The sequence below is a fragment of the Sciurus vulgaris genome (assembly GCF_902686455.1).
Source record: "Sciurus vulgaris genome assembly, chromosome: 3".
Classification (NCBI taxonomy): Eukaryota; Metazoa; Chordata; class Mammalia; order Rodentia; family Sciuridae; genus Sciurus; species Sciurus vulgaris.
In genome coordinates, this window is record NC_136463.1 from 54,587,405 (window position 1) to 54,612,012 (window position 24,608).

A 24,608-nucleotide genomic window follows, 5' to 3' on the forward strand; every position below is an offset into this window, starting at 1 on the left:
GGGGGGGAAGAGGAGGAGGGAGACCTCTGGGCAGTAAAATGGCGCCTGTCAGAGTGGGAAATCCAGCTGCAGAAGCTGCAGCCCCGCTTCCCAGCGGCTAAGAGACCGCCGACCTCGGGGAGGGGGAGGCCACTCCGGTCCAGTGCTCCGCGCCCTTCGTCTCCCCCTCCCCCTGCTACCCTGCTCCTTTGCTCAGCCTGTCCATTCTCTTGCCGTGGCCCTTCGCGCGCCGGTGCCCCCGCCCGCCCCTTTCCCGCGGGCAGCCCCCTAGTGCGCCTGCGCAGCGGGCCACCCTCAGCTTCCCCTTCCCCTCCCCCTCCCGTCTCCCTCCCTCCCTTTTCCCTAACCCCCTCCCCCACTACCCCCTCCCCCAATTCTCCATCCCCTTCCCTCCTGGTCTCTGAGGACCCCGTCCTAGCCCGACCTGTTTCATCCTGCAAACTCCGCGAAGCCGTCGGTGCCCCTCCCCGCCCATGTGGGCCCCCGCGGGCTGCCCACGCCTGTCCCCCAGATCCTCGTTCCGCTGGGCTTTCCCCTCGCTGGGGGTGGCTTTTTGAGCCGCCCGTTCCGTGCCCTTCTCTGCAGCTTCTCCTGCCACTCGGGGCCCCCGTTCCCCCTCCCGGCGGCGGGGGGCTGCCCCCGGGGGGCTGGCTGAGCTGGGCCGCGGGGGCCCCGGGGCCGGCGGTGCCGGGGTCATCGGGATGATGCGGACGCAGTGTCTGCTGGGGCTGCGCACGTTCGTGGCCTTCGCCGCCAAACTCTGGAGCTTCTTCATTTACCTTTTGCGGAGGCAGATCCGCACGGTGAGCCTGGGTGGGCGCTGGCGGTGGTGGGGAACTCTGTTCATGTTGCTCATGGGTTTTCCGAAAGTGTCAGGCCTCTGGGCCCAAGAAGGGAGTCCTGACGGGGCTTTTCCTACAAGAGAATTAGGGCATCTTAAGTGGGACGTCGGGTGGTGAGGAAGACCCTTATAATAGAACTGAGATCTGGGGGTTTTAATGGAACTAGATAGAATAGGATTTGGCAACTCTTGGGGGCTAGAGTGGTGGGTGGGGCGCTCTTTAAGAAAGCTGGAGCTGTTGCTAAAGAAACCGAGAGGCGGGGAACACCTGTTTGCTGGCAGCCCGATCTACGGATGTGGGCTTGTGAAAGACCCTCTTATTGGAACCTCAGGGTTTGTTTAGTCTTGGAGAAAGAGGCTTATGTGTGTCAAAAGTGGGGGTGGGTAGGAGGGCATTTGTAACAAACAAGGATGGGAACTTGGGGAAAGCCCTCGGTGTGAAGGAGAAACCTCTGCAGTTCCCATTAAGGAAAACCCTCCAAAAAGGCCCTGAAAACTTATTTCATAGTGGGAGTGTAGGTTTATGGATTTAGAGGGACCCTGGACAGAAAAACATGCTTTTATGATAACATTGTTTAGTTGTAGGAAGAGTACATTAAAGTTTGGGCATCTGGGTTAGAAGACAGACTGGTCAGTTGTGGAGCTTGCATCTGAAGGTGTGCTTGTTTCTCCAGGAGATTCTAGCATTGCGAAGGGATTGGCGGGGGTGGGGGGGTGGGGGGGTGGTTGGAGACTGGATGTACCTAAGCATCTCTGGGTTCCCTCCCCCAAAGCTTTTCTCCAAGGTCGAAGCTCCTTTGGCTAACATCACTTAGCGAATGTGCCCTTGTATTCTCATCACCACTGGGGTGAATACTCTGAAGGAGTGTGGGGAAAAATCGAGTGAACTGGGGTGTAGAGGTCTGAACTCTGGCATGTTTCAGTATAATTTGAAAGAATAAAATACAGTAGGTCAAGAGAATTCCCAGAAAATCCTGGTGGTAGTGGTGATTGACTTAATTGATTTGGGGGAATGGCCTGGCCTTGGATTCATCCTCTCCAACAGTTTATTCCTTCCACTTCCTGATTTAGAGCTCCCGCTGTTCTGGGAGGTGGTGGTTGTATGCAGGGCTATTCCCCTAAGAAAGCTAGAAACCAAGAAAAAATTGGGGTCAGAAAGGTGAGACAAATTGGCTCCTGGGGTTTTCTTTACAAATTGACTGTTATCCATTCTCTGTCTCTGCTCTTGTTCTGAGAATTCCCCCTTCTACCCTTAACACATCAGTTTTAGTAGTGTTCCAGTCCATTTATTGGAAAATTAGTTACTTCCAGAATTGCTCTTTGGGCAACACTGACCCCACAGCCTTTTGTCTTCTCTTCCTTTCCAATCTAGTTTCCTCCCCCACCCCACTTTCTGGCAAACACTTGGAGCATTCCCTACATGCCCAGCATATGCAACCCGAGATAGCAGGGCAGGATACCCGAGCTGTTTCAGCCCTCATCACAGCCCAGGGAGAAAAGAAGGGCAGATGCCTTGGGATTAAGGGGGAGAGGGGATTTTTTGGTTTGCAAACAGGAGGAGCCTGTTTCTGGTTTGATTGAGGGCGTAGGCATAGACCAAAGAGTATGCTTTAAAAGAAAACAGCAGAGGGAACTGCCAGGCTTTGCATAGGTAGATCTGACTTAAGAAATATCCTCTAGAGAAGGCTTGGAGAAGGAAAGCTGGAAGGCTGAGGTGGTGACATCCTTGTCCCTTGTTCACTTCTATCTCAAAGCCCTTACTTCATTCTGGCAGGTGGAGCTTTCCAATATTTTCTGTCTAGCCTGGGTACCAGGATAAGGAGGCTGCTCAGAGGGCTAAGGTTCTCTGAAACTTGTGACTTGGCTAGTAGAGACACAAATGGACAGGTGGCTGGTTAAAATAGGTCTGGTGGCCACTAGCCAGAGGAACTTAGCTGACCTGAGAACCTTAGGATTCCCTCATTCTCTGTTCCCCTTAGCAATCCAAGGATTGCTTCTCCTGATTCCTACACCTTGTGCATCAAGTCTGAGGCTCTCAGTTCCCAATGGGAGATGATGTTTCCACAACAAATCCTTGGGCTGAAAGTGGGGATTTCTTTGTTTAGCATTACCAAGGATAACATCATGGTTAAGATGGCAGGTTCTTTGGTCAGTCTTCAGAGAACAATCCTGACTATCTCTTCATTGATTCTCTTAACTGATCACCCTTGCTACAGTGTCCTAGGCACTAGGAAAGAAGTCATGATTGGGACAAAATTCCTATACTCATGCAGTTTTCATTCTAAATTGGGGAGATAAATCTAGCTGTGCAGACAGAGGCACGATGTTGAACCCTTGCAAGCCTGTTTCTTCATCCTTAAAATAGGGATAATAATGCTAGGCATGGTGGTGCAAACCTGTAAACCAGCAGCTCGAGAGACTGAGGCAGGAGGATCACAAGTTTGAGGCCAGCCCCAGCAACTTAGTGATATACCCTGTCTCAAATAAAAACTAAGAAGAAATGGGATATAGCTCAGTGGTAAAGTACCCCTGGTAAAATACCCAATACCAAAAAGGGGGTGGGGTGGATAATAACAATAATATAGGATAGTTCTAAGGATTAAATGAAATAATTCTAAATTGCATAGTGCCCAGCATGTGGTAAAATAGTCAAATTTTTTTTTTTTTTTTTGGTACCAGGAATTGAACTCAAGGGCACTTGACCACTGAACCACATCCCCAGCCCTATATTGTATTTTATTTAGAGATAGGGTTTCACTGAGTTACTTAGTGCCTCACTTCTGCTGAGGCTGGCTTTGAACTCTTGATCCTCCTGCCTTAGCCTCCTGAACCGCTGGGATTATAGGTGTGCACCACCACAAAATAGGCAATTTTGATACCTGTTATTGTTACTGGGGAAGATTTCATGGGTTCTAATCCTTTCTCTTGTTAACCTTAGGTGATTCAATACCAAACTGTTCGATATGATATCCTCCCCTTATCTCCTGTGTCTCGAAATCGGCTAGGTGAGTATGGTGGCTGGGAAGACTCCTTGAGTTGAAGTAGGATTCCAGTTGTGGGCTGGAGGTCAGTTGGTGTTTTTCTTTCCCATTCTGGTTCAGCCCAGGTGAAGAGGAAGATCCTGGTGTTGGATCTGGATGAGACACTTATTCACTCCCACCATGATGGGGTCTTGAGGCCCACAGTGCGGCCTGGAACGCCTCCTGACTTTATCCTCAAGGTGTGTGGGGATGTATAGCAATGAAAGGATTATGTTTGTTACTCTGCCCAGTCCTGGGCTCCCTTTCCCAGTCCCAGAGTATCTGGTCCCCAATTCCTGGCACCAGTGTCAACCTGAAGAACAGGAGGCAGTGGGGGTTAGGGAGATGTTCTCTAGGTCTTTATTGCAGTGCTCAGAATTTGCCCAGTCCTTCCCTATTCCTCTACAGGTGGTTATAGACAAACATCCTGTCCGTTTTTTTGTACATAAGCGGCCCCATGTGGATTTCTTCTTAGAAGTGGTGAGTGTACACAAACTAAAGGGAATTCTGTAATGAAGGAATGGTTGTAGGACTCTGGGTATTTTAGGGGATTTGGAGGAAGGGGTGAGGAGAAGTGGATGAGGACAGTTTTGGAGAGGGAAGGCTGTAGGAAGGTAAAAGAATGACTTTCAGTAGTTGGGAGTTCATTTTTTTTCCAGGGTTTATTGGGGATTTAACAGGGGGATTCCACCACTGAACCACACCCCCAACCCTGTTTTGTGTTTTATATAGAGACAGGGTCTCACTGAGCTGCCTAGTGCCTTGCTTTTGCTAAGGCTGGTTTTGAACTCGCAGTCCTCCTGTTTCAGCCTCCTGTGCTGCTGGGATTATAGTCATGCTCCACTGTGCCCTGCTGGGATTCATTTGTTATATTGATGTAATTCTATTCTTCACAGGCATCCTACTCTTTTGTGTTTCTATTTTTGAATCTTAAGTTACAGGATGCCTCAGACACTGATTTTGAAGGCTTGGGAAATTTCAGAATTGTGTGTTCCCAAAGACATTTGATGTTGCTAGGAGGCCTTCTGAAGTATTAGGCTGAAAGAGAACTGTATACCAATTTTAAAAAGCTGGGGTGGGGAAGGGACAGATAGATGTGTGGGGGTTGGGGAGGGAGAGGGAGAGAGAACTGAATGTCTAAATGAATCATCACCTCCTATAATACCTCTCTCTCCCAATCTATTTCAGGTGAGCCAGTGGTACGAACTGGTGGTGTTTACAGCAAGCATGGAAATCTATGGTTCTGCTGTGGCAGATAAACTGGACAATAGCAGAAGCATTCTCAAGAGGAGATACTACAGACAGGTAAGGAGCTAGAGTCCAGGTTGAAGAGTGAGGCAGGCCACCAGGGAGGGATATGGCTTTGAGGCATTTGCCTTGATGGGGAAGTGGGGAGGTGTACTGCATAATCCCCTGCCTTTCAGCACTGTACTTTGGAGTTGGGCAGCTACATCAAGGATCTCTCTGTGGTCCACAGTGACCTCTCCAGCATTGTGATCCTGGATAACTCCCCAGGAGCTTACAGGAGCCACCCAGGTATGGGGGAAGGTGATGAATCTGTTAGGGCCAGGACATGATTCTGGGGTTGCTCCCCCCCACCCCCCCCCACACACCCCTTTGGCAGTGCTGGGGATGGAACCCAGGGTCTCATGCATACTGGGCAAGTGTTCTACCAGTGAGCCACATACTCAGCCCACTGATGAGGTGTTTTGAATGGAGGGAACTAGAAGGCTGGAGATCTGGGCTTTGAGAGCTGGGATTTCTTGGTGTACTTTAGGTCCACGTTCAAGTTCTCTTTGTCACCCACCCCCATGTGTGAATTTCACAAGTCAGATTTCCTATATCATATTTGTTTCAGGTGGGCCACAATGACAATAAAGTGTGGCTAGAAGCTTCACACTAGTATCAATTTGGGTGATTAATGTTTAATCAGGAAGATTTTAGTCAGGTTGTTGGGTGGGGTAGGTATAGATTTTTTTTTTTTTTAAAGTGATGATTTTCAGGAAAAACCTCCAGTGTCTCTTGAATCCTGTTCTCATCTACATTTTCGCCCACTCCAGACAATGCCATCCCCATCAAATCCTGGTTCAGTGACCCCAGTGACACAGCCCTTCTCAATCTGCTCCCAATGCTGGATGCCCTCAGGTAAGGGAAGTGAATTCTAGATATTTGGATTTCTGAGGAAAGGTAGAGGTGGGGGATCCTGAGGGAATAAAAACATTTGTCCTGTTTTATTTACTTACTGCTCTTCCCTTAAGAACTTAGTGTTTGGACAAGGTCTTCTCAACTCCAAAGCTCATCATTCCTAGCCATAGGGTTTTGGTCAGATGAACCTGTCTCATTATGTGAAAGTGGTGTTAAATTTTGCCCCATATCTCCAGTGAGGTGCCTTATGCTAGTGTGTTGAGGATGTCAACTATAAGGTACTCCACCAATGCAAATTATTGTCATCCCAGGTTCACCGCTGATGTTCGATCCGTGTTGAGCCGAAATCTTCACCAACATAGGCTCTGGTGACAGCTGCTGCCCCTCCACCTGAGTTGGGGTGGGGGGGAAGGGAGGGCAAGCCCTTGGGATGCCGTCAGATGCCCTGTCCAATGTGAGGACTGCCTGGGCAGGGTCTGCCCCTCCCACCCCTCTGCCCTGGGAGCCCTACACTCCATTTGGAGTCTGGATGGACACATGGGCCAGAATGTGAAGCAGCCTCACTCTAACTTCGTGTTCACACTCCATGGAAACCCCAGACTGGGACAGGTGGAGGCCTTGGAGAGCCGAAACTGTCTGGTGGAGAGGCAGGACTGGCTGGAGTGAGAGACAGACATACCGTGATCCAGGAGGCTCAAAGAGAAGCCAAGTCAGCTTTGTTGTGATTTGATTTTTTTTAAAACTCTTGTAAAAAACTGATCGAATTCTTCACTCCTGCTCCAAGGGCTGGGCTGTGGGTGGGAGACTGGGATTTTGGGCCACTGGATCCTCCCTAAACTTGTCTTTCCCTTACTTTCCCTCTATTTTTCTCCCTAGATTCCCTCCAACCTGTAACTAGCTCTCTCTCTTTTTTTCCTTTTCTCTCTTTTAAACCATGCATTATAACTTTGAAACCAAAGCTGCCCTAGGTCCTTCTCTGGGGTTTTGGGACATGAGGGGAGGGGACTGTGTTCACATCCACCGTGTCCCAGAGCCAGAAGGAAAGAGCCGTCTGTGGGAATAAAGGGAAAGGTGGTGATGAATATGGAGAGGGAGTAGTGAATAACTGGCACCAGCTAGTTTGGCGGGAAGGGCCCAAGTGACAGAATGGGAGTGGGACAGTTTCAAAGCAGTAGCATATGGAAGGATGAAAGGAGGTGAAACCTGGAGGCTCCGTAGGGTTTATAGCTGCAGAAAGGCAGGGCTTCGTCTGGGAACTGACGTGGACTGGCTAGGCTGGCGCTGCCCCCAGGCGGATGGCACCCGGGTCTGGGCGAGCCCCTACCCACTCACGCCGCAGCCCCGCCCCCAGCACCTCCTCCTGGAGCCGGCTCTACTTCCTGGCACCCGCCACGTGACGCTCCGCCCTTCTCTGAGATCACATGATTTTCGTAGATGACAAATTCTTAGTGTTCTTCCGCCCTGGTGTGGGCCATACCTTTTGGAGTGCCTTTCCAGTCCTTATCGGTTCGCTCATTTCTGGTCCCTAAGCCTTCTACACGTCTGTCCAAATATCTGTTTCCTTTCTTCTCTCATTTCTGGAGTACGTCTCCGCCACTTGGGTACTACTTTGTTTTGGTGTCAACGGCCCCCTTCAACGTAGCAATGTTTCGTGAATAGCTAGCCTTGTAATTGTCTCTGTTCTTCCCCTACGTTATTTCTGAAAGTAACTTCTGAAGAACCAAGTCTCATATTATGATTATCATCTCTTATCCTTTTTTATCCCAAACTTAGTTGGTGGGGGAGGTGGAGAAAGGGTTTTCAGTTATTTTTGATGATAGTAAAAACCAACAACCTTTGCTACGTTGCCTGCGTAGCTCACAAATTGATTCCAAAGAGATTACGCTGATGACGTGAGGTGGACGGACTGTGGGTGGTGCTACGCTAGCGGCGTTAGTGCGCTGTGCTAATGGCGTATCTTAGCAGGCGGGACAGCCCCGGAAGGTCGGGGGCGGGGTTGGTGAATAGGGAAGTGGCGCAAGTCCGTGGATCGCTCCGCTGAGTCCGTCCGCGCGTCGCCGCCGCTGCCGCCGCCGCCGCCGCCGCCGCCCCCCATCCCGGCCCCCCCCCCCGGGTTCCCTCAGCCCAGCTCGGTCCAGCCCGGTTCCCGGGAGGATGAAGTTCGTGTACAAAGAGGAGCATCCGTTCGAGAAGCGCCGCTCTGAGGGCGAGAAGATCCGAAAGAAATACCCGGACCGGGTCCCGGTGAGGACAGTAGCCAGGGCAAGGGCTCAGGGCGCTAACGCTGAGGCCACAGCCTGGGCTTGGGTTTGAGACTAGCAGCGCCGCAGTTAGGCTGCCAGTCTGTGGTGGGGCAGGGAGTGAGCCTGAAACTGCTGTCCCTGAGACGAGGGTTGAAAAGAGTGGAATAGCTGAAGAGTTAGGGTTTGAGGGAATATCGACCGAAGAGAGAAATCTTGGCTTTCCTGTGAGTGGAGGCCTTGGGGATTTGACAGTCTGAACTTCGCATGGTCGTTTTCCGAGCTAACTTGAGTTTTCGAGATTGAAGCTCTAGGCAGCCCAGACAAGTCACCCTGCTTCTTTGATTAAGGTACTTGTTTATTATGACGTGCTGCTAGGGGATTGATCCTGGATATTTAGGTGAGCCAGCGAGGTCAGGATCTCTGGACTCAGTGCTGCATCGCATGTACTGAGACAAAGAAATGGGTCTGGGGCAGATTTGAGTATTGAGAATATATTGTAGCTTGAGTTGTTGACCAGTAGAGCTGTAGCTAATTTTCATCTTTCCTTTATTAGGTGATAGTAGAAAAGGCTCCTAAAGCTCGGATAGGAGATCTGGACAAAAAGAAATACTTGGTGCCTTCGGATCTCACAGGTGGGAACCTAACCTAAGACCCAGGTTTGCTTCCTGTTGGTGGGAGTGCCATCTCTGTGGGAGGAGGCTCCATCTAGCAGCTGTTCTTTGAAAGGCATTTATGACCTCTGTGACTTTCCTGCACCTTATATCTTTGGCAGTTGGTCAGTTCTACTTCTTGATCCGGAAGCGAATTCATCTCCGAGCTGAGGATGCCTTGTTTTTCTTTGTCAACAATGTCATTCCACCCACTAGTGCCACTATGGGTCAGCTATACCAGGTATGGTGCCTGGGAAGTAGTAGAGGCTTTGGAAAGGAATCCTGGGAGAGTTTCAAGGGAAGAAAGTGCTAATTTAGCAGTTCTTGAATTAACATTATTAGCTTTAAAATTTCATGACCATCTTGGGTTGGAGTGCGACAGAACAGTGGGAGTAGAGAAGGGAATCAACCAGTGAACTGAAGGAACTGTTCTTGTGACTACCCAGTTTCCTTCCCCATTCCAATATATCAGAAAACATATTTTGCCGCAGGACTACTGCAGGGCTTAGAGTCAGTGAAGGAGAGTCAGACACTGATTTTGGAGGGCCCTAAGAAGAATGGTCCTTGAAGAACATATCTGGGGCTGGGGATATAGCTCAGTTGGTAGAGTGTTTGCCTCGCAAGCACAAGGCCCTGGGTTTAATCCCCAGTACAGCAAAAAAAAAAAAAAAAAAAAAAAAAAAAAAGAACTTATCTGGTTAGTGGGTGGTTCAAGTAACTGAAACCCAGTTGCCTGAACACCATTTTCTGTTTTCATCCCCAGGAACACCACGAGGAAGACTTCTTTCTATACATTGCCTACAGTGATGAAAGCGTCTACGGTCTGTGAAGCTGCTGCCCCTGAGGTGGGGGGTCCCATTCCACAAAGAGAGAGGTGGCACCCTTTTCTTGACCTCCACCTCCTTCAGGCTCAGACACCACCACCCTTCTTCAGGACCTGCACTTCTTAATGTTTGAGGCTTTCTCTCCAGCCCCTCTTAGGAGGGGTAATGGTGGACATGGCCTCTTGTACCTCTCCTTCCTCCCCTTTTCCCACCTTTCTTTGTCCTCCATCCCTACTCCACTTTAGACTTCTTGACTGTCAGTCTCTGTCACCTCCAGTGATTGATTTGGTTTCTGTTCCTCTCTAACTGCCCAGGGGGCTTAGAACCCCAACAATCCCTTCCTTTCATTACCTTCTTTTTGGGGGGTAGATGGAAGGGCCTGAAATTGTGGGGGGAAGGTAGGAGGCACATCAATAAAGAGGAAACCACCAAGCTGAACTGAATTTTGCCTTGTGTTGCTCCCTCTGACTTTTAAGTCTTTCCAAGACCTTATGGGCTTCAGTAGTCGGGTAAGAGGAGGAATGCTCTACTGCTTGGTAGAACAGAAATATATTTTGGTTTATTCCATTGATGTTGGGCATTTCCCTATCAGCATAAAAAGGATGCGTTTGTTGCAATTAGTCAAACAGTTTCATATACATGTTTCTTGAATTCTAAATATTTTTTCATTGTGGGTTCAAAGTTTGAAAATATCTTGCTTTAGATAAACATACCCAATTTTTGTTATTCCGGATTAAGGAAGACACGTTCATGTGTGGGAAGTAGTACAAGTACTGTCGTCCTCAGTTGCCTGTCACAGATTTTGTGTCAGCCTGTATGATCGCGTGGAATGGAATGTAAGGGAGAGAGCAGACCTGGGAGGGGGGACAAAAACAAAAAAAATTATTACCAGGAGAACTTCATCTCCCAACAATCATTTCTCCGCCAGGCCGGAAGTGGGGCGGTCCCCTGGGGGAGAAAGAAGGTACAGAATGAGGCAGTATGGTGGCCGAGAGTTCTAATCCCTTCTTCCTCTTCTTTCTTGGTCCCGCCTAGCCTACATTTCCCAGCGGCCTGCGCGTGTTCTTCCGGTCTATGCTCTAGTTCTCGATCTCCCCGCCACTCCCCGGGGACGGAGAGAGGGTTATTGCGCCTGTGCTAGCCCGTAGCTTGCTGGGACCTGAAGTTCCAGAGGCTTATGTGGTCCCCTTTCGGCTGTCCCCGGATGGACTACAAGCTCCTTGGTGCATTGCGCGTCGGGCCGAAGGGGGGGTAGGGAGCGGGGGGAAAGGAGGGAGGGAGGAGGGAGAAGAGAGGAGGAGGAGGAGGGAGCAGGCGGCCGGCGGCGCTGGGGGAGGGGGGCCCGGTCCGGGAGTGCGGGAGGCTGTGGAAAAGGGAGGTGGCGGCAGCAGCTAGCGGACTGGAGTCTCAACGGAGCCGAAGCGGACACTTCTGTGGAGCGAGGCAGTAGGAGTACCGAGCACCCGAGGCGGCACCGGGATCCCCGGCTGAGGGGAGGGGAACGCCGGACCGGGAGGAGGGGAGGGGGCGATGCTGGAAGCCATGGCGGAGCCCAGTCCCGAAGGTGAGCTCTCGACCGGCACCGAGCTGGCGGGGGGCGGGCGAGGAATCAATTGGCAAACTTGGAGGTCGAGCCTCAGAGCCCAGCGGGGGAGTGCGGGGAAGGGGTCGGGGGCCTGGCCCTGGAGGTGGGAAAGAGACGAGTTATAGACCTTGGAGAAAGGAGTGGGAGACTGGGTTGGGGTACTTGGAGATAAGACCCCGTGTATGGTTCATTTTTCGGGGTGGGGGGCAGGGGATAGGAGCTGGAAACCCTAAGCTTCGGGGGTTAGGGGCCGAAAGGGCCTCGTACTGGTTGGGGCCATGGAACTGGGAGGTTGGGAGGAATCGGGGGCCCAGAGAGTTGTTGAGGAAGGAGGATGTATAAGAGGACAGAGTGAGGGTAATTGGTCGAGGTGGGGGAGTTTGTGGCGGTGGTGCCGGAGCTCCTCGTAGTTGCCGCCAGAGATAGCCCGGTGATTGTTAGAGGAGTGGGCAGGTAGTTGTGGGGAGAAGTGGGATCTGGGTATTGTCTGTGGTAGAGGGACTTGTGCCGGGGGGTAGTTGTGGGGCGAGAGAGCCGGAAAGCGAGGCGAACTGGGTAGTTGTAGGGAGCTGTGGGGCAGGGTTGGGGGTTAAGACCGGCGACTGGCGGGGGGAGGTTGTTTGGCGAGGGTTAGAGCCTGGGAGTTGCGGAGGTGAGGGGAGCTTCCGTGAAGAGAGTAGCTGGTTTCGGGGAACTGGAGTTTAGGGGTCCGTAACCTAGTGACTTGGTGAGTACGGGGGCGGAGGGGGGGCGGCGGCCAGAGAAGCTCGGAACAGGGCCCGGGGGCCCGGCAGGGAGCCCGAGAGCAGCTCGAGACGGGGAGGGGCCAAAGCCCCGGATGGGGGCGGAGGGACGGCGAAAATTGTGGGGAGAGCGGCGTGGGGGGGGGGGCAGGTGGGGCCGCGTCCGGGCTGGAGCTCTCCAGTCTGTCCCAGACACGAAGTAGCGTTGGATGTGTGTGCCAGTGTGTTTGGGGTGGGGGTGAGGGGCGCGCCCGGCCTCGTGCTCGAGATGGGGCCGGAGGGCGGGGAGCGGTTCAGCGTGGTCATCCTGGACCCTGGGGGCCGGCGGGTGGTGTGTGCGGTCTTGGAGGGCCCGGGGCGGTAGAGCGCGGCTGTGTAGGAACTCCCGGCTCTGCGCGCGTGTGAAGGACGGGGGCGGGCGGTGGCCCGGGCTCGGTCCCGGGAGCGGTATGGCGGGGTGGGGCGCTGAGATCCGAGTAGACTGAAGAAGCCGTGAGTGGGGGGGCGGGGCGCCGGGCCTCCGGTTGGGGGGAGGGGAGCGCTATAGCGAGGCCGAGAGGGCGCCGCGCCCAGGCTCCGCCCCTCTTGGGGCGGAAGGGGGGAGCAGGGGCGGGCCCAGCACAGCTGGGGGCCTGTTGGCCTAGTGAGGGACCTAGAAGAGAGGAGGGGGTTCCACTTGGGACCTCCGCGGGTTAATGGTGGAGACTCTCTTATACAGACTGTTTCCTAGTGCCTTGACTCAGCTTTTATTTCTTCCACAGATCCACCTCCGACACTTAAGCCAGAGACTCAGGTGAGCTGTCCCTTAGCTTTACAGGCTGGTATCACTGCTTGACAACAGTATCCTCCTTCTTTTTCTAGATTTCTCACTTTAGGGATTGTGCCTTTGGGAATGCCCTTCTTAAACTCGAGTCTGGCTTCTGTATGATCCTTGTTTCCTTCCTTTCAGCCACCAGAGAAACGTCGGAGAACAATTGAGGATTTCAACAAATTCTGCAGTTTTGTCTTGGCCTATGCTGGTTACATTCCCCCTAGCAAAGAGGTAGGGGGCAGAAGAACAACTACCTTGAGGCGGGACTGTGTTATTTTATAGGCAGAACCTACCTGAAATGATACATAAAACTGGGTAAATTTGAAGCTCTTAGGACTGTAGTGGGAAAGCTGCTGTGTGGGAGAGGGGATAGTAGAGAAAGCTGGCTGAGCAACAGTGATAGAAGGGTTCTGGAGGTATTGGTCAAGATTTTGGAGTAGTGATGGATTACTGGTAATGGGAGGTGTTTCTGGATACATTTTAGGGAGATGAAAATGGTAACAAAAATCTGTACAGAAGGAGTTCAAGAAATGTCACTCTGGTCTATGGGGGTGCAGCATTCCATGGACCCTGGGCAGGGGCATGGGGAGATGCTGAGAACTTGAGGGCAGAGGTAACATGGAAGTGGTCAGGAGGAGATGCTGATAGGAATTGGGATAAAAATAAATTTTCAGTATAGTGAAACTTGATGGTTGGAGTCTCTGGTTGTCAGGCTGGGTTTGTGGGGGAGCTGAAGTGACATTAGGTTTCCGCTGACCCTGTTCTCTCCCTTCTTTTAAGGAAAGTGATTGGCCAGCTTCTGGCTCCAGCTCTCCATTGCGAGGTGAGAGTGCAGCAGACAGCGATGGCTGGGACTCAGCCCCCTCTGATCTTCGAACTATCCAGACATTTGTTAAGAAAGCAAAATCATCTAAGAGAAGGGCAGCTCAAGCAGGTCCCACCCAGCCTGGACCTCCAAGGTCCACCTTCTCTCGCCTGCAGGCTCCTGATAGTGCCACCCTGCTTGAGAAAATGAAGCTCAAGGACTCTCTCTTTGATTTGGATGGGCCCAAAGTGGCATCTCCACTGTCCCCCACATCCCTGACACATACCTCCCGGTCCCCTGCTGCTCTCACCCCATTGCCCCTTTCCCAGGGGGATCTCTCACAGCCTCGAAAGAAGGACCGAAAGAACCGAAAGTTGGGGCCAGGAGGTGGGGCTGGCTTTGGGGTGCTTCGGAGGCCCCGGCCAAGTCCTGGGGATGGGGAAAAGAGGTCTCGAATTAAGAAGAGCAAGAAGCGGAAGTTGAAAAAGGCTGAGCGGGGGGATAGACTCCCACCTCCTGGCCCTCCCCGGGCTCCCCCCAGTGATACAGACTCTGAAGAGGAGGAGGAGGAGGAGGAGGATGAGGAGGAGGAGGAAGAGATGGCAGCAGTGGTAGGGGGTGAAACCCCAGCCCCTGTGCTCCCAACACCCCCTGAGGCCCCTAGGCCTCCTGCCTCAGTGCACCCTGAAGGAGCCCCTCCCACTGACAGTGAAGGCAAGGATGTGGGCAGCACTGAAACTAGCCAAGATGGAGATGCCAGCTCCAGTGAAGGAGAGATGCGGGTCATGGATGAGGACATCATGGTAGAATCAGGTGAGGGGTTTGGGTCTGCTCTGGAACAGTGGGGATGGTGGGATTGGGGGTGGTGGTGAGCTTAGGCAGAACATCAAATGAACCTTCTTTTCCCCAGGTGATGACTCATGGGATCTGATCACGTGTTACTGCCGAAAGCCCTTTGCAGGGAGGCCCATGATTGAGTGCAGCCTGTGTGGGACATGGATCCACCTCTCCTGTGCTAAGATAAAGAAGACCAATGTCCCTGACTTCTTTTATTGTCAGAAATGCAAGGAACTGCGGCCAGAGGCCCGGCGATTAGGGGGGCTTCCCAAATCTGGAGAGCCCTAAGAACTGGAACTTGAAAATGACAACATAACTTGGGAACTTGGGAACTGAGCCTCAGGGTCCTCAGCCTGTTTTTCTGGAGCTTGGATACTGTCCTTATTTCAGGGCAGGAATTCCCAAGGGAGACTTGTTTGGAATGGAAATGAGTGGCTTCGGTCCTACCTTACCCTTCCTCCCCATTCTGTGGACTTGAAATAATTGGACATATTGTAGTTGGGGGAAGGAAGCTATCTGGTCTATAGACACAATGTCTCTCCCTTGGACCTGTCACCCCTCACATTTTGGACCAGGGTTCGAATTGGGATGAAATGGGACAGTTGTCTATAAAACTCTAGTGTAAATATAGCACTCCCCTCCATCATTTTTTCTCACTCCCCATTTATTTTCTTCTACACCGGTTGTATTTTTAATTTTGGACTTCCCCTTTTGAGCATTGCAGCTCAAAGGTGGAGTACCAGAACCTGGCCAAGAGAGGAAGGAAAGCAGGTGATAATTCTCACCTCTTGTTTTTAATAATACTGGCCTGCTGTTTGTACAGACAGCCTGCGTGTTGTAAATAAAGCAGAGTGGGCTCTTGTGTTTATAGCCCTCACTGACTGTCCTGTCTGGGAGGGAGGCTTCGGAAAAGCTGGCAGAAGACTGGGTGGAGCTGGGGCCTTCAAGATCCAATCAAAATGGCCCTGCTCTTGGCTTTGCCCATCCCAGTTGTTTCGGAGGAGCCAACCCTAAAACCCCAATTGGCTTGTCCCTGCCCACTCCAGGATGTCCCCAGCCCCAAACAATCTCCACTGTCCAAGGTGTGCATATTATTGTGCATCAGAGATGCTTCCCGCTCCCTACTTGGGAAGAGTACTGCTCAATGGGAGCCAGTCGCCTGCTTCCAGAGCAGAGGCCGGTTTGGCCAAGGTGCTCCCTCGAACTCCGGTGGGGGCACACTTGGGGGCGGAGCCGTTTTGGGCCCGGAGACCGTTGCTTAAGGCAGTGATCACGTGGCAATGGCCCTAGGAGGAGTTGGGGATCACGTGACCAAGAGGCCTCACAGGATAGGGTGGTGCAAGGTGGGCGGGCTTGCGTCACGTGGCATGGGGAGAGGTGGGCGGGGATCTGGAGAACGCTAGCGTCGTCGGTGGCGGTGGCGCGCGGCCGCGGCAGTCGCCGCTTTGGGTCGCACCCTTTCGCCCATCGCCACCAACCTGCTGCCTCACTCCTTATTCTCTTTGCTGATCTCCAGCATTGAGCCAGTCCTGGCCACACTCCCTCGCTGGTTTGCGGGTGTGCGCAGGCGCGGCGGGGCGATTAACCCTGTTGGGTGGGCGGTGGATCCCGGGAGCGCGCGGGCGAGACCATGGCGGGCTGCAGCACGGGGGGCGTTGGTGCTGGGGAGACGAAGGTGATATACCACCTGGATGAAGAAGAGACTCCCTACCTGGTGAAGATCCCTGTACCCGCCGAGCGCATCACGCTCGGAGATTTCAAGAGTGTTCTGCAGCGACCCGCGGGCGCTAAGTACTTTTTCAAGTCTATGGATCAGGATTTCGGGTGAGCGCGAGGCCTAGACTGGGAAGCATGGGGGCTGTGCTGTAGTGGATTGGCCATATTGAGGGGCACAAATCTACACTAGGCTACTTTGGGATCTTCTGCTCCTTGGTGGAGAAGATTGTAGTATGCGGAATAGATTGGCTGTATCTCAGGATGGACAGGATTATATTTGGACAGAGGCACACGGAGCTACAGGACAGCCCGGGCTATACTAAACCTGATTAGAGAAGATTAGGCTGCCCTGGGACAGATAGGGGCACACTTTTTGGTGGGGAGGCGGGGATAGTATGGACTGCACTGAGGACACATTTATCTGTCTTCTGATAGTTTGGTTTGCTGAACAAGCAGTCCTGTACCTCGTAGGCTGTGTAGGAATATTCTGTAATCTGATGTAGTTTTGATTATACTGGGGCAATTTGGGGTATTCTGGAGTATACTAGGACAGACAGGATTGTTTTAGGACGTTCTGGTCAATACTAATGCAAAGAAGGCTCCATTGGAATATTCTAGGCTGCCCTGGAGTAGATTATCCTGAAAAACTTTGGCCATTCTGAATTCTACTTTCTCTTGATACCAAACTTGGTTTTTTGGGGTCACTCAAGACAGGCTGTTGGGGGTTATGCTAGCTAGTACGGACAACTGTATTGCGATATCACAGTCTGTGTTGGTACAGACAGCTGCTTGTGGGAACACTGTAGACTATACTAGATAGATGGGGCTATCCTGGAGTGATATGGGACATTCTGGGTTGTCCTGGGCTAGACTGGAACTGTAAATAATACGAGTAAACCCATTTGTGTTTGTCTTTGGGACTGAGTCCTCAAATCAACCTCAGTTTTTGAAGGTAGACTGCATTAGGTTGGGATAATCTGGGTTGGCAGAAACTGGTGGGGGCTGGGTGCGATGGTGTCAGGTAGACAAGGGTGATTTGCTACCTGGTAAGATTGCTATTCTAGCCTAGTGCATCACCCTTGGCTAGGAGAACTGAACAAACTGGACCCTACATAGAAAGATTGTTCACTGTTGGGAGACATATACTATTGTGGGTGTTACCTTGAATTTAAATCAAGGTGATTCTGTTGGTCAGCAATGTAATCTTGGGCAATTTATTTAACTTCTGTGCCTTGATTTTCTCTTATGTGAAATGGAGCTAATCATAAAGTGAAATACTTCCGATGCATGGCATACAGTAAATTCTTGGTGAGTGGCAATTTTCATTGTTAGTATTGAGACTGACTAGTTTATAGACTAGATTATAGTGATGTAGAAATACAGGTCTTGGATTAGACTGAGCTATACTGAGATTGAGTTGTGCTGGGAAGAATATTACATTATGTTGAACAGATTTGTAGTGACTGGGCTATGTTGTTACATTGGTAGCAAGTGGATTAATGGAATATATTCAGGTTCCCAGATCATGTTAGACTAAAGGGTTAATCAGACAAGAAGTTCTAATTCAAGAGTGAGGGTGTGTGTAAGAAAGACTCATAATTGATACGTTTGTTGATTTAATATATAGATATATGTTCATGCCTGTAAAGTCAGGATTGGTGCTGTATGCCCAATACATGGTATTGAACAGAATAGGTGTTAATGATTCAGTGTGGTTGAGAAGAATGGACAAGTCCAGTCCATTGCAGGGAACCTGTGGTAGAGATGTTCCCTAAGAGTGGGCTTTGAGATCCCTTAGGCTGAACAGATTGCTTAGTTCAGAGTTTAGTGCCAGGTGAGGGGAATGGGAAGCTCTGCTTCCCTTCTATTTCAGAGCTCTCTGCATAATGAGGAGGTACTATTGTTTCATCTAATGGGTGTTTTTACCCAGGCAAAGACTACACATTTGGACAGCTCTCTGGATGTGAATTAGAGAAAACTAAAGGGAAGTGGAAGAGTAGAGGCTTACTTGAGGACCAAAGCCTTTTTTGGGCAGGTGTGTAAAGGGATGGGATTGGGAGGAGGCTGTCAGCAAGGCTCCTAAGTTAACTGTTTTGGGTAGCTGTATAACCACAGGGGATGGCCTTTGAAATTGGACCGAGAAGTTAAATCAGACCCAAGAGAGTTTTTTGTTTTTGGTACTTGGGATTGAACCCAGGAGTGCTTAACTACTGAGTCACAACCCCAACCCTTTTTATTTTGAGACAAGGTCTCACTAAGTTGCTCAGGGCCTTGCCAAGTTGCTGAGGCTGGCTTTGAACTTGTGATCCTCCTGCCTTAGCCTCCTAAGTTGCTGGGATTATAAGCATGCATCACCATGCTCAGCCCAGGAAAGTTTTTGGAGGAATGCTGTGCCCTGAGGATGAGCTGGGGAGAGAAGTTAGGAAAGAGAATTTGAGTCTGGAGATTCTTATTCATGAGTGAGTTATGTGAGCATAAGAGCAAAGGACTTGGATAGATTAGGAGAGAGTTAGCATCTTTGGGATGAATGAAGATTGTGGGAAACTTTGGGGATGAGGGTGGGGATGATAAGTCCAGTCTTGCTGACTTCTGAGGTCTCTTGGCAGGGTGGTGAAGGAAGAAATTTCAGATGACAATGCCCGCCTCCCCTGCTTCAATGGAAGAGTGGTGTCCTGGGTAAGAATACTCATTATCAAGCTGCTCTAAGCCTCTGTCTGTTTCTGTAACCCTCTGTGCCCAGTTGTTGGCACCTCTGGCTCCCTGCTTTCCTACCTACTTGGAGGTCCAGCAGGAACCCCTCAGCCGCCTTCTAGAGCCTCTTTTACTGACTACTCCTCTTTTGGACTCTTTCCTAGGGTCTCTCAGATGCTATCTCCTTTCTGATCCTTTCTCTTAATTTCTTCTCTTATACTCCACCTCCCAATGGAGTCACGTTTTCTTATTTGAACTCTTCTAGCTAGTGTCATCAGATAACCCCCAACCCGAGGTGGCTCCCCCAGCCCATGAGCCTCGGACAGAACTGGTGCCTCCACCCCCACCATTACCTCCTTTGCCACCAGAGAGGACCAGTGGCATTGGAGACTCAAGGCCTCCATCCTTCCAGTGAGTCGTCTGTATTCTAGAGTCCAGGGGAAAGAATCCAAGCCCTTTGGGAGGGGAGGCCAAGGACTTAGAGTTCTGTTCTGACATGGGTTGGAAATTGTCTCTGCCCATCTAGCCCTAATGTGTCTGGCAGCCAAGAAAATCTGGACCCTGAGACAGATACTGAATCAGTTGTGTCACTGAGGCGAGAGCGGCCTCGAAGGAGAGACAGCAGTGAGCATGGCGGTGAGGGGGGCCAGGTCCTGGAGGCTGGGTAGACTGGGACCTGGGGAGAGAGATAGGTCTCAGCCTTGATGAGGGTGAGGACAGGAGGCCTATACCTGAGGTTCTTGTTCATACACAGCTGGAGGCCACAGGCCCAGTGGCCCCTCAAGGCTGGAGCGCCACCTGGCTGGGTATGAGAGCTCTTCTACCCTCATGACCAGTGAGCTGGAGAGTACCAGCCTGGGAGACTCAGATGAGGATGACACTATGAGCAGGTATAGCTCCACACATCTCTCTCTAGGGCTTCTGTCCCCTCTCTTCTCTCTGTCCAATCAGTCCTCATTATTTTTCTTGGTTCCATGACCACTTCTGCCTATGAGAGCTCCACTTCCCAACTGTTGTCAGGTTCAGCAGCTCCACAGAGCAGAGCAATGCCTCCCGCCTTCTCAAACGCCACCGACGGCGGAGGAAACAGCGGCCACCTCGCATGGAAAGGGTGAGGGGGTTCTCATGGGACACATGGACTTTGGTTTAAGCAGTCCTAGACACAGAAGCAGCCTGGGTTGCTTGAAGGGTAGTTCAACTCCCTCCCATCTCTCCACAGACCTCATCCTTCAGCAGTGTCACAGATTCCACTATGTCTCTCAACATCATTACAGTCACGCTCAACATGGGTATGGTGGGGCCTGGCTGGGACGGGGAGGACCGGGTCTCCAGGGTTCCTAGGGCTTCCCCTCCTTACTTGGACTCCCTCCACAGAGAAGTACAACTTCCTGGGCATCTCCATTGTGGGCCAAAGCAATGAGCGGGGTGACGGAGGCATCTATATCGGCTCCATCATGAAGGGGGGTGCTGTGGCAGCTGACGGGCGCATCGAGCCAGGGGACATGCTTTTGCAGGTGTGCTGGAGTGGGCTGCTGAGCTCTCTCAGGCAGGGACCCTTATCCCTCCCACCCTACCACCCTACCCTGACCCATTTCCCCTCACTTCCAGGTGAATGACATGAACTTTGAGAACATGAGCAACGATGATGCTGTGCGGGTGCTGAGGGACATTGTGCACAAGCCAGGGTGAGCCTCTGAGCTAGTCTCAGTTTCTTGGGCCTCTTGTTTATGCCCTTTCACCTGTGTTTTGATATTTTAAGAAGTGGGGTGGGACTGCAAATTAGTGCAGCCACTCTGGAAAGCAGTGTGGAGATTCCTTAGAAAACTTGGAATGGACCCGCCATTTGACCCAGCTATCCCACTCCTTGGCCTATACCCAAAGGACTTAAAATCAGCATACTACAGAGACACAGCCACATCAATGTTCATAGCTGCTCAATTCACAATAGCCAGACTGTGGAACCAACCTAGATGCCCTTCAATTGATGAGTGGATAAAGAAACTGTGGTATATATATATATACAATGGGATATTACTCAGCCATAAAGAATGATAAAATTATGGCATTTGCAGGCAAATGGATGAAATTGGAGAATATCATGCTAAGTGAGATAAGCCAGTCTCAAAAAGCCAAAGGACGAATGATATCGCTAATAAGTGGAGGATGACACTTAATGGGGGGGGAGGGAAGGGTTAGTGTTAGGGTTAGAGTTAGGGTTAGGGAGGGGGGGCAAGTATGGAGGAAGGAAGTACTGTATAGAGGGTAAAGAGGGGTGGGAGGGGTGGGGGAAAGGGAAAAAAAAAAAGTGGGATAATGTAGCATTCAAATGTATGAAACAAAAATGTAACATGGAACTGGAGTTGTGGCTCAGTAGTAGAACTTGCCTAGCATGTGTGAGGCACTGGATTCAATTCTTGGTACCACATCTAAATAGATGAATAAAATACCAGTCTATCAACATCATAAAAAATAAAAAAAAGTAACATAGCAAATAAATTTACAGTGACTTCTACCACCTAGTTCCCCTAGTGTCACTACTAGTTCTTGGAACAGGTTGCTGATAGCTCACTCTGCCCCACCGGGTGTCCCTTCCCTGTCCAACCTCTTCATTTCCCCAGGGGTAAACATTCTCTTCAGTACTTACTTAGTCAAGAAAACCTCTGTTTTACTTGATATTTTTTCCACCCAAGTATGAATCCTGGTTCAAGGTTACCTGTTTTGTGCTTCCCGTACATGGAATTGTATACCCGGTAGTCCCTTGTTTCACTCAGCAGTGTTTTTAAGTTACCTATGTTGGTGAGTCATCCATGTTATGGAGCCCTCCACCCTCATTTTCTCCAGCCCAACCATGTGTGCTCTCCTCCCTCTTTGTGTCCCAGAATCCATTCTTGTTCCAGGACTCAGTCCTTCTGAGCCTCTTCCTTATCCATCCTTGACTGACCTTTTCTCCCCTACAGCCCCATTGTGCTGACAGTGGCCAAGTGCTGGGATCCCTCTCCTCAGGCTTACTTCACGCTCCCCCGAAGTGAGTGACACTCAGGCTGAGGCCCTAAGCCAAGAGAATAGGGGAGCTGGGAGGTGGTGCTGGGCCTCCAGGCCACAGGGGAATGGGTTGGGGAAGGACGGGGAGAAGAGGAATCAAAATCCACGTTCAGGAGAGAGAGGACTGGCTTTCTGAGATTGAGACATGATTGGTGGCTTGCCTTGTCCAGATGAGCCCATCCAGCCAATTGACCCTGCTGCCTGGGTGTCACACTCTGCTGCATTGACTGGTACCTTTCCAGCCTATCCAGGCTCCTCATCCATGAGCACCATTACATCTGGATCCTCTCTGCCTGATGGTGAGTCCCCATTCTACCCCCCTGGAAGGCTGACTGGCTGACTGTTGGTGGGAGTGGGCCCTGCCCCCTACTTCCCATTGTCTTCTTTGTCAGGCTGTGAGGGCCGGGGTCTCTCTATCCATATGGACATGGCATCCGTGACTAAGGCCATGGCAGCTCCAGAGTCAGGGCTGGAAGTTCGAGACCGCATGTGGCTCAAGATCACCATCCCGAATGCCTTTCTGGGTACCACTGGGCTTGGGCAGGTGGCATGGGAACAGAAGGAAACAACCAAGGCTGGGAGGGTTGAGGGTGGGATCTGGAAGGAGAACCTGAGGCTTTTTTCCCACTGTGGGGGATGTTAGGCTCGGATGTGGTCGATTGGCTCTACCATCATGTGGAGGGCTTTCCAGAGCGACGGGAGGCTCGAAAGTATGCCAGTGGACTACTGAAGGCAGGTCTCATCCGACATACTGTGAATAAGATCACCTTCTCTGAGCAGTGCTATTATGTCTTCGGGGACCTCAGTGGTGGCTGTGAGAGTTGTAAGTCCCTACCTCAGTCCTTGGTCTGCCTTTCCAACTCTAGAACAGACTAGAAACTGCAGTCAGGGACACTGAACAGTTGGAGTAAGAAATGTCTTGCATTGGTTATGGGTGGGACCTGAACAAGCCATGCACCAGGTGCAGAGCTGTGGCTCTTGGAGGAGGGGACACCTCTTCCCAAGTTACAGAGCAGCATATGGACTAGTGGTGGCATTGGGTGGGACCCTTAGTAGCAGTACTTTCTTATCAGAAGCCCTTGTCATATTTGACCCCCATCATGGGTGGCTCTGGGGACAGTTCCCGGCTCTTCTCCATTCAGTGTCTTAGATTCTTGACCTTTTAAAGCAGTGACTTCTTAATCTCTTCCCTTGTGTTGCAGACCTAGTCAACCTATCTCTGAATGACAATGATGGCTCTAGCGGGGCTTCAGACCAGGACACCCTGGCTCCTCTGCCTGGGGCCACCCCCTGGCCTCTACTGCCCACCTTCTCTTACCAATACCCAGCCCCACACCCTTATAGCCCCCAGCCCCCACCCTACCATGAGCTTTCGTCCTATACCTATGGTGGGGGCAGTGCCAGCAGCCAGCACAGTGAGGGTAAGTCACCACCAGGTACCAATACAGCCAAAGTCTGAGGGTGTAGTGGAGGGGAACCCAGGGTGGGGAGGCTGGAACATAGGCTAGAGAAGCCAGAGGGCCTTGGACTGAGTTTCACCTCCCCTATCCTGTCTTCCCCCATAGGGAGCCGGAGTAGTGGCTCAACAAGAAGTGATGGGGGGGCCGGACGCACAGGGAGACCTGAGGAACGGGCCCCTGAGTCGAAGTCTGGCAGTGGCAGTGAGTCTGAGCCCTCCAGTCGTGGGGGAAGCCTTCGGCGGGGTGGAGAACCTGGTGGGACTGGTGATGGGGGTCCTCCTCCATCCAGAGGCTCAACGGGGGGTACTCCCAATCTCCGAGCCCACCCAGGGCTCCATACCTATGGACCTCCTCCTGGCATGGCTCTCCCCTATAACCCAATGATGGTGGTCATGATGCCCCCACCCCCACCACCTGTTCCTCCAGCAGTACAACCCCCAGGTGCTCCTCCAGTTAGAGACCTGGGTTCTGTGCCCCCGGAACTGACAGCCAGCCGCCAAAGCTTCCACATGGCCATGGGCAACCCCAGTGAGTTCTTTGTGGATGTTATGTAGAGGCCATCCTGGGGCCAATGTTGAGTCTCTACTGTTGCCTGACCAATGTCAGCTTGGTGCCCCTGTTCTGTGATTGGTGTCTTGTCAGTCATCACCTTATTGCTTCTTGTAGTGCCTGGGCTCAGCCTACCATTTCATTACCACTGTGACTCTCACCAGCAGTGCCTGGTCCTTCCTCTTCCCTCAGGGGTAGACAAGGGACCTTTGGTTATTTTTAGCTTTATTGTTTTTTATAAGCCTTTTTGGGAGTTGAAATAGACTTTTTTACATTTTTGAGAATTTTTTTAATAGACATTTTCTTTTTTATATGAAGAATCCCTGTCTTGTGGGCCCCCTTCTTCTAACCTCAGAATGTGACCTCTTCTTCCTGTTGTCCAGTCAACTCTGCCCTCTGCAGGGTGAGGGGTGGTCATTGGTACACTGGGAGGAGCAAAGAGGTTGGGCATTCTAGACAGCAGTCCAAGGAAGCTGGGGTATTTGGTATTTGGGGGCTGTGTAGTTGCCTTTGTTATTCTATTTATTTTAGTCACTTGTATAAAACACCAAATAAAGCAATAGAGGCAAACTCCCCACGCCTCTGGCTCCTTTCTTTGGGAGGGAGGCAGGCAGAAGAGGGAAAGAACTGAGATACATATGTGGCA

The 24,608-nt window shown here is 51.3% G+C and overlaps 4 protein-coding genes across 6 annotated transcripts; all 4 read left to right on the plus strand.

Moving 5' to 3' along the window:
• The first annotated feature begins 36 nt into the window (after positions 1 to 36).
• On the plus strand, positions 37 to 6,765 carry CTDNEP1 (CTD nuclear envelope phosphatase 1). Of its 2 annotated transcripts, XM_079134790.1 has the most exons (9): positions 37 to 803; positions 3,780 to 3,846; positions 3,943 to 4,061; positions 4,270 to 4,341; positions 5,050 to 5,166; positions 5,286 to 5,397; positions 5,922 to 6,006; positions 6,318 to 6,374; positions 6,606 to 6,765. In XM_079134790.1, coding segments are annotated over exons 1-9 (732 nt in total). In that variant the 5' UTR covers positions 37 to 701; the 3' UTR covers positions 6,607 to 6,765. The 2 variants fall into 2 exon arrangements, with proteins under 2 accessions (XP_078990916.1, XP_078990915.1); XM_079134789.1 differs by having other exon boundaries at positions 40 to 803; positions 6,318 to 6,765.
• Positions 6,766 to 8,044: 1,279 nt separating this feature from the next.
• GABARAP (GABA type A receptor-associated protein) lies at positions 8,045 to 10,166 on the plus strand. Its single transcript, XM_079134792.1, has 4 exons — positions 8,045 to 8,250; positions 8,803 to 8,881; positions 9,022 to 9,140; positions 9,663 to 10,166. The coding sequence occupies exons 1-4, from the start codon at positions 8,161 to 8,163 to the stop codon at positions 9,726 to 9,728; spliced, it is 354 nt and encodes a 117-aa protein (XP_078990918.1). The 5' UTR covers positions 8,045 to 8,160; the 3' UTR covers positions 9,729 to 10,166.
• An 880-nt stretch (positions 10,167 to 11,046) lies between these two features.
• On the plus strand, positions 11,047 to 15,368 carry PHF23 (PHD finger protein 23). Its single transcript, XM_079135317.1, has 5 exons — positions 11,047 to 11,287; positions 12,813 to 12,844; positions 13,001 to 13,093; positions 13,643 to 14,480; positions 14,578 to 15,368. The coding sequence occupies exons 1-5, from the start codon at positions 11,254 to 11,256 to the stop codon at positions 14,790 to 14,792; spliced, it is 1,212 nt and encodes a 403-aa protein (XP_078991443.1). The 5' UTR covers positions 11,047 to 11,253; the 3' UTR covers positions 14,793 to 15,368.
• A 524-nt stretch (positions 15,369 to 15,892) lies between these two features.
• Positions 15,893 to 24,535, plus strand: DVL2 (dishevelled segment polarity protein 2). Of its 2 annotated transcripts, none has more exons than XM_079133606.1 (15): positions 15,893 to 16,328; positions 18,827 to 18,896; positions 19,177 to 19,322; positions 19,438 to 19,547; positions 19,666 to 19,801; positions 19,932 to 20,022; positions 20,131 to 20,200; positions 20,286 to 20,425; positions 20,520 to 20,596; positions 21,869 to 21,936; positions 22,124 to 22,252; positions 22,346 to 22,477; positions 22,597 to 22,776; positions 23,156 to 23,374; positions 23,519 to 24,535. In XM_079133606.1, the coding sequence occupies exons 1-15, from the start codon at positions 16,135 to 16,137 to the stop codon at positions 23,965 to 23,967; spliced, it is 2,211 nt and encodes a 736-aa protein (XP_078989732.1). In that variant the 5' UTR covers positions 15,893 to 16,134; the 3' UTR covers positions 23,968 to 24,535. The 2 variants fall into 2 exon arrangements, with proteins under 2 accessions (XP_078989732.1, XP_078989733.1); XM_079133607.1 differs by having other exon boundaries at positions 19,438 to 19,535.
• Positions 24,536 to 24,608: the final 73 nt, after the last annotated feature.

Coding starts and splice junctions, on each gene's coding strand:
- CTDNEP1 (XM_079134789.1), top strand. CDS start 702: ATGATGCGGACGCAGTGTCTGCTGGGGCTGCGCACGTTCGTGGCCTTC. Junction 5,167..5,285: donor AGAGGAGATACTACAGACAG/GTAAGGAGCTAG, acceptor CCTGCCTTTCAG/CACTGTACTTTGGAGTTGGG. Junction 5,398..5,921: donor AGCTTACAGGAGCCACCCAG/GTATGGGGGAAG, acceptor CGCCCACTCCAG/ACAATGCCATCCCCATCAAA.
- GABARAP (XM_079134792.1), top strand. CDS start 8,161: ATGAAGTTCGTGTACAAAGAGGAGCATCCGTTCGAGAAGCGCCGCTCT. Junction 8,882..9,021: donor GGTGCCTTCGGATCTCACAG/GTGGGAACCTAA, acceptor TATCTTTGGCAG/TTGGTCAGTTCTACTTCTTG. Junction 9,141..9,662: donor CTATGGGTCAGCTATACCAG/GTATGGTGCCTG, acceptor TTTCATCCCCAG/GAACACCACGAGGAAGACTT.
- PHF23 (XM_079135317.1), top strand. CDS start 11,254: ATGCTGGAAGCCATGGCGGAGCCCAGTCCCGAAG. Junction 11,288..12,812: donor GGCGGAGCCCAGTCCCGAAG/GTGAGCTCTCGA, acceptor TTTCTTCCACAG/ATCCACCTCCGACACTTAAG. Junction 13,094..13,642: donor ACATTCCCCCTAGCAAAGAG/GTAGGGGGCAGA, acceptor CCTTCTTTTAAG/GAAAGTGATTGGCCAGCTTC.
- DVL2 (XM_079133606.1), top strand. CDS start 16,135: ATGGCGGGCTGCAGCACGGGGGGCGTTGGTGCTGGGGAGACGAAGGTG. Junction 19,323..19,437: donor TCAAGGCCTCCATCCTTCCA/GTGAGTCGTCTG, acceptor CTGCCCATCTAG/CCCTAATGTGTCTGGCAGCC. Junction 19,802..19,931: donor GAGGATGACACTATGAGCAG/GTATAGCTCCAC, acceptor AACTGTTGTCAG/GTTCAGCAGCTCCACAGAGC.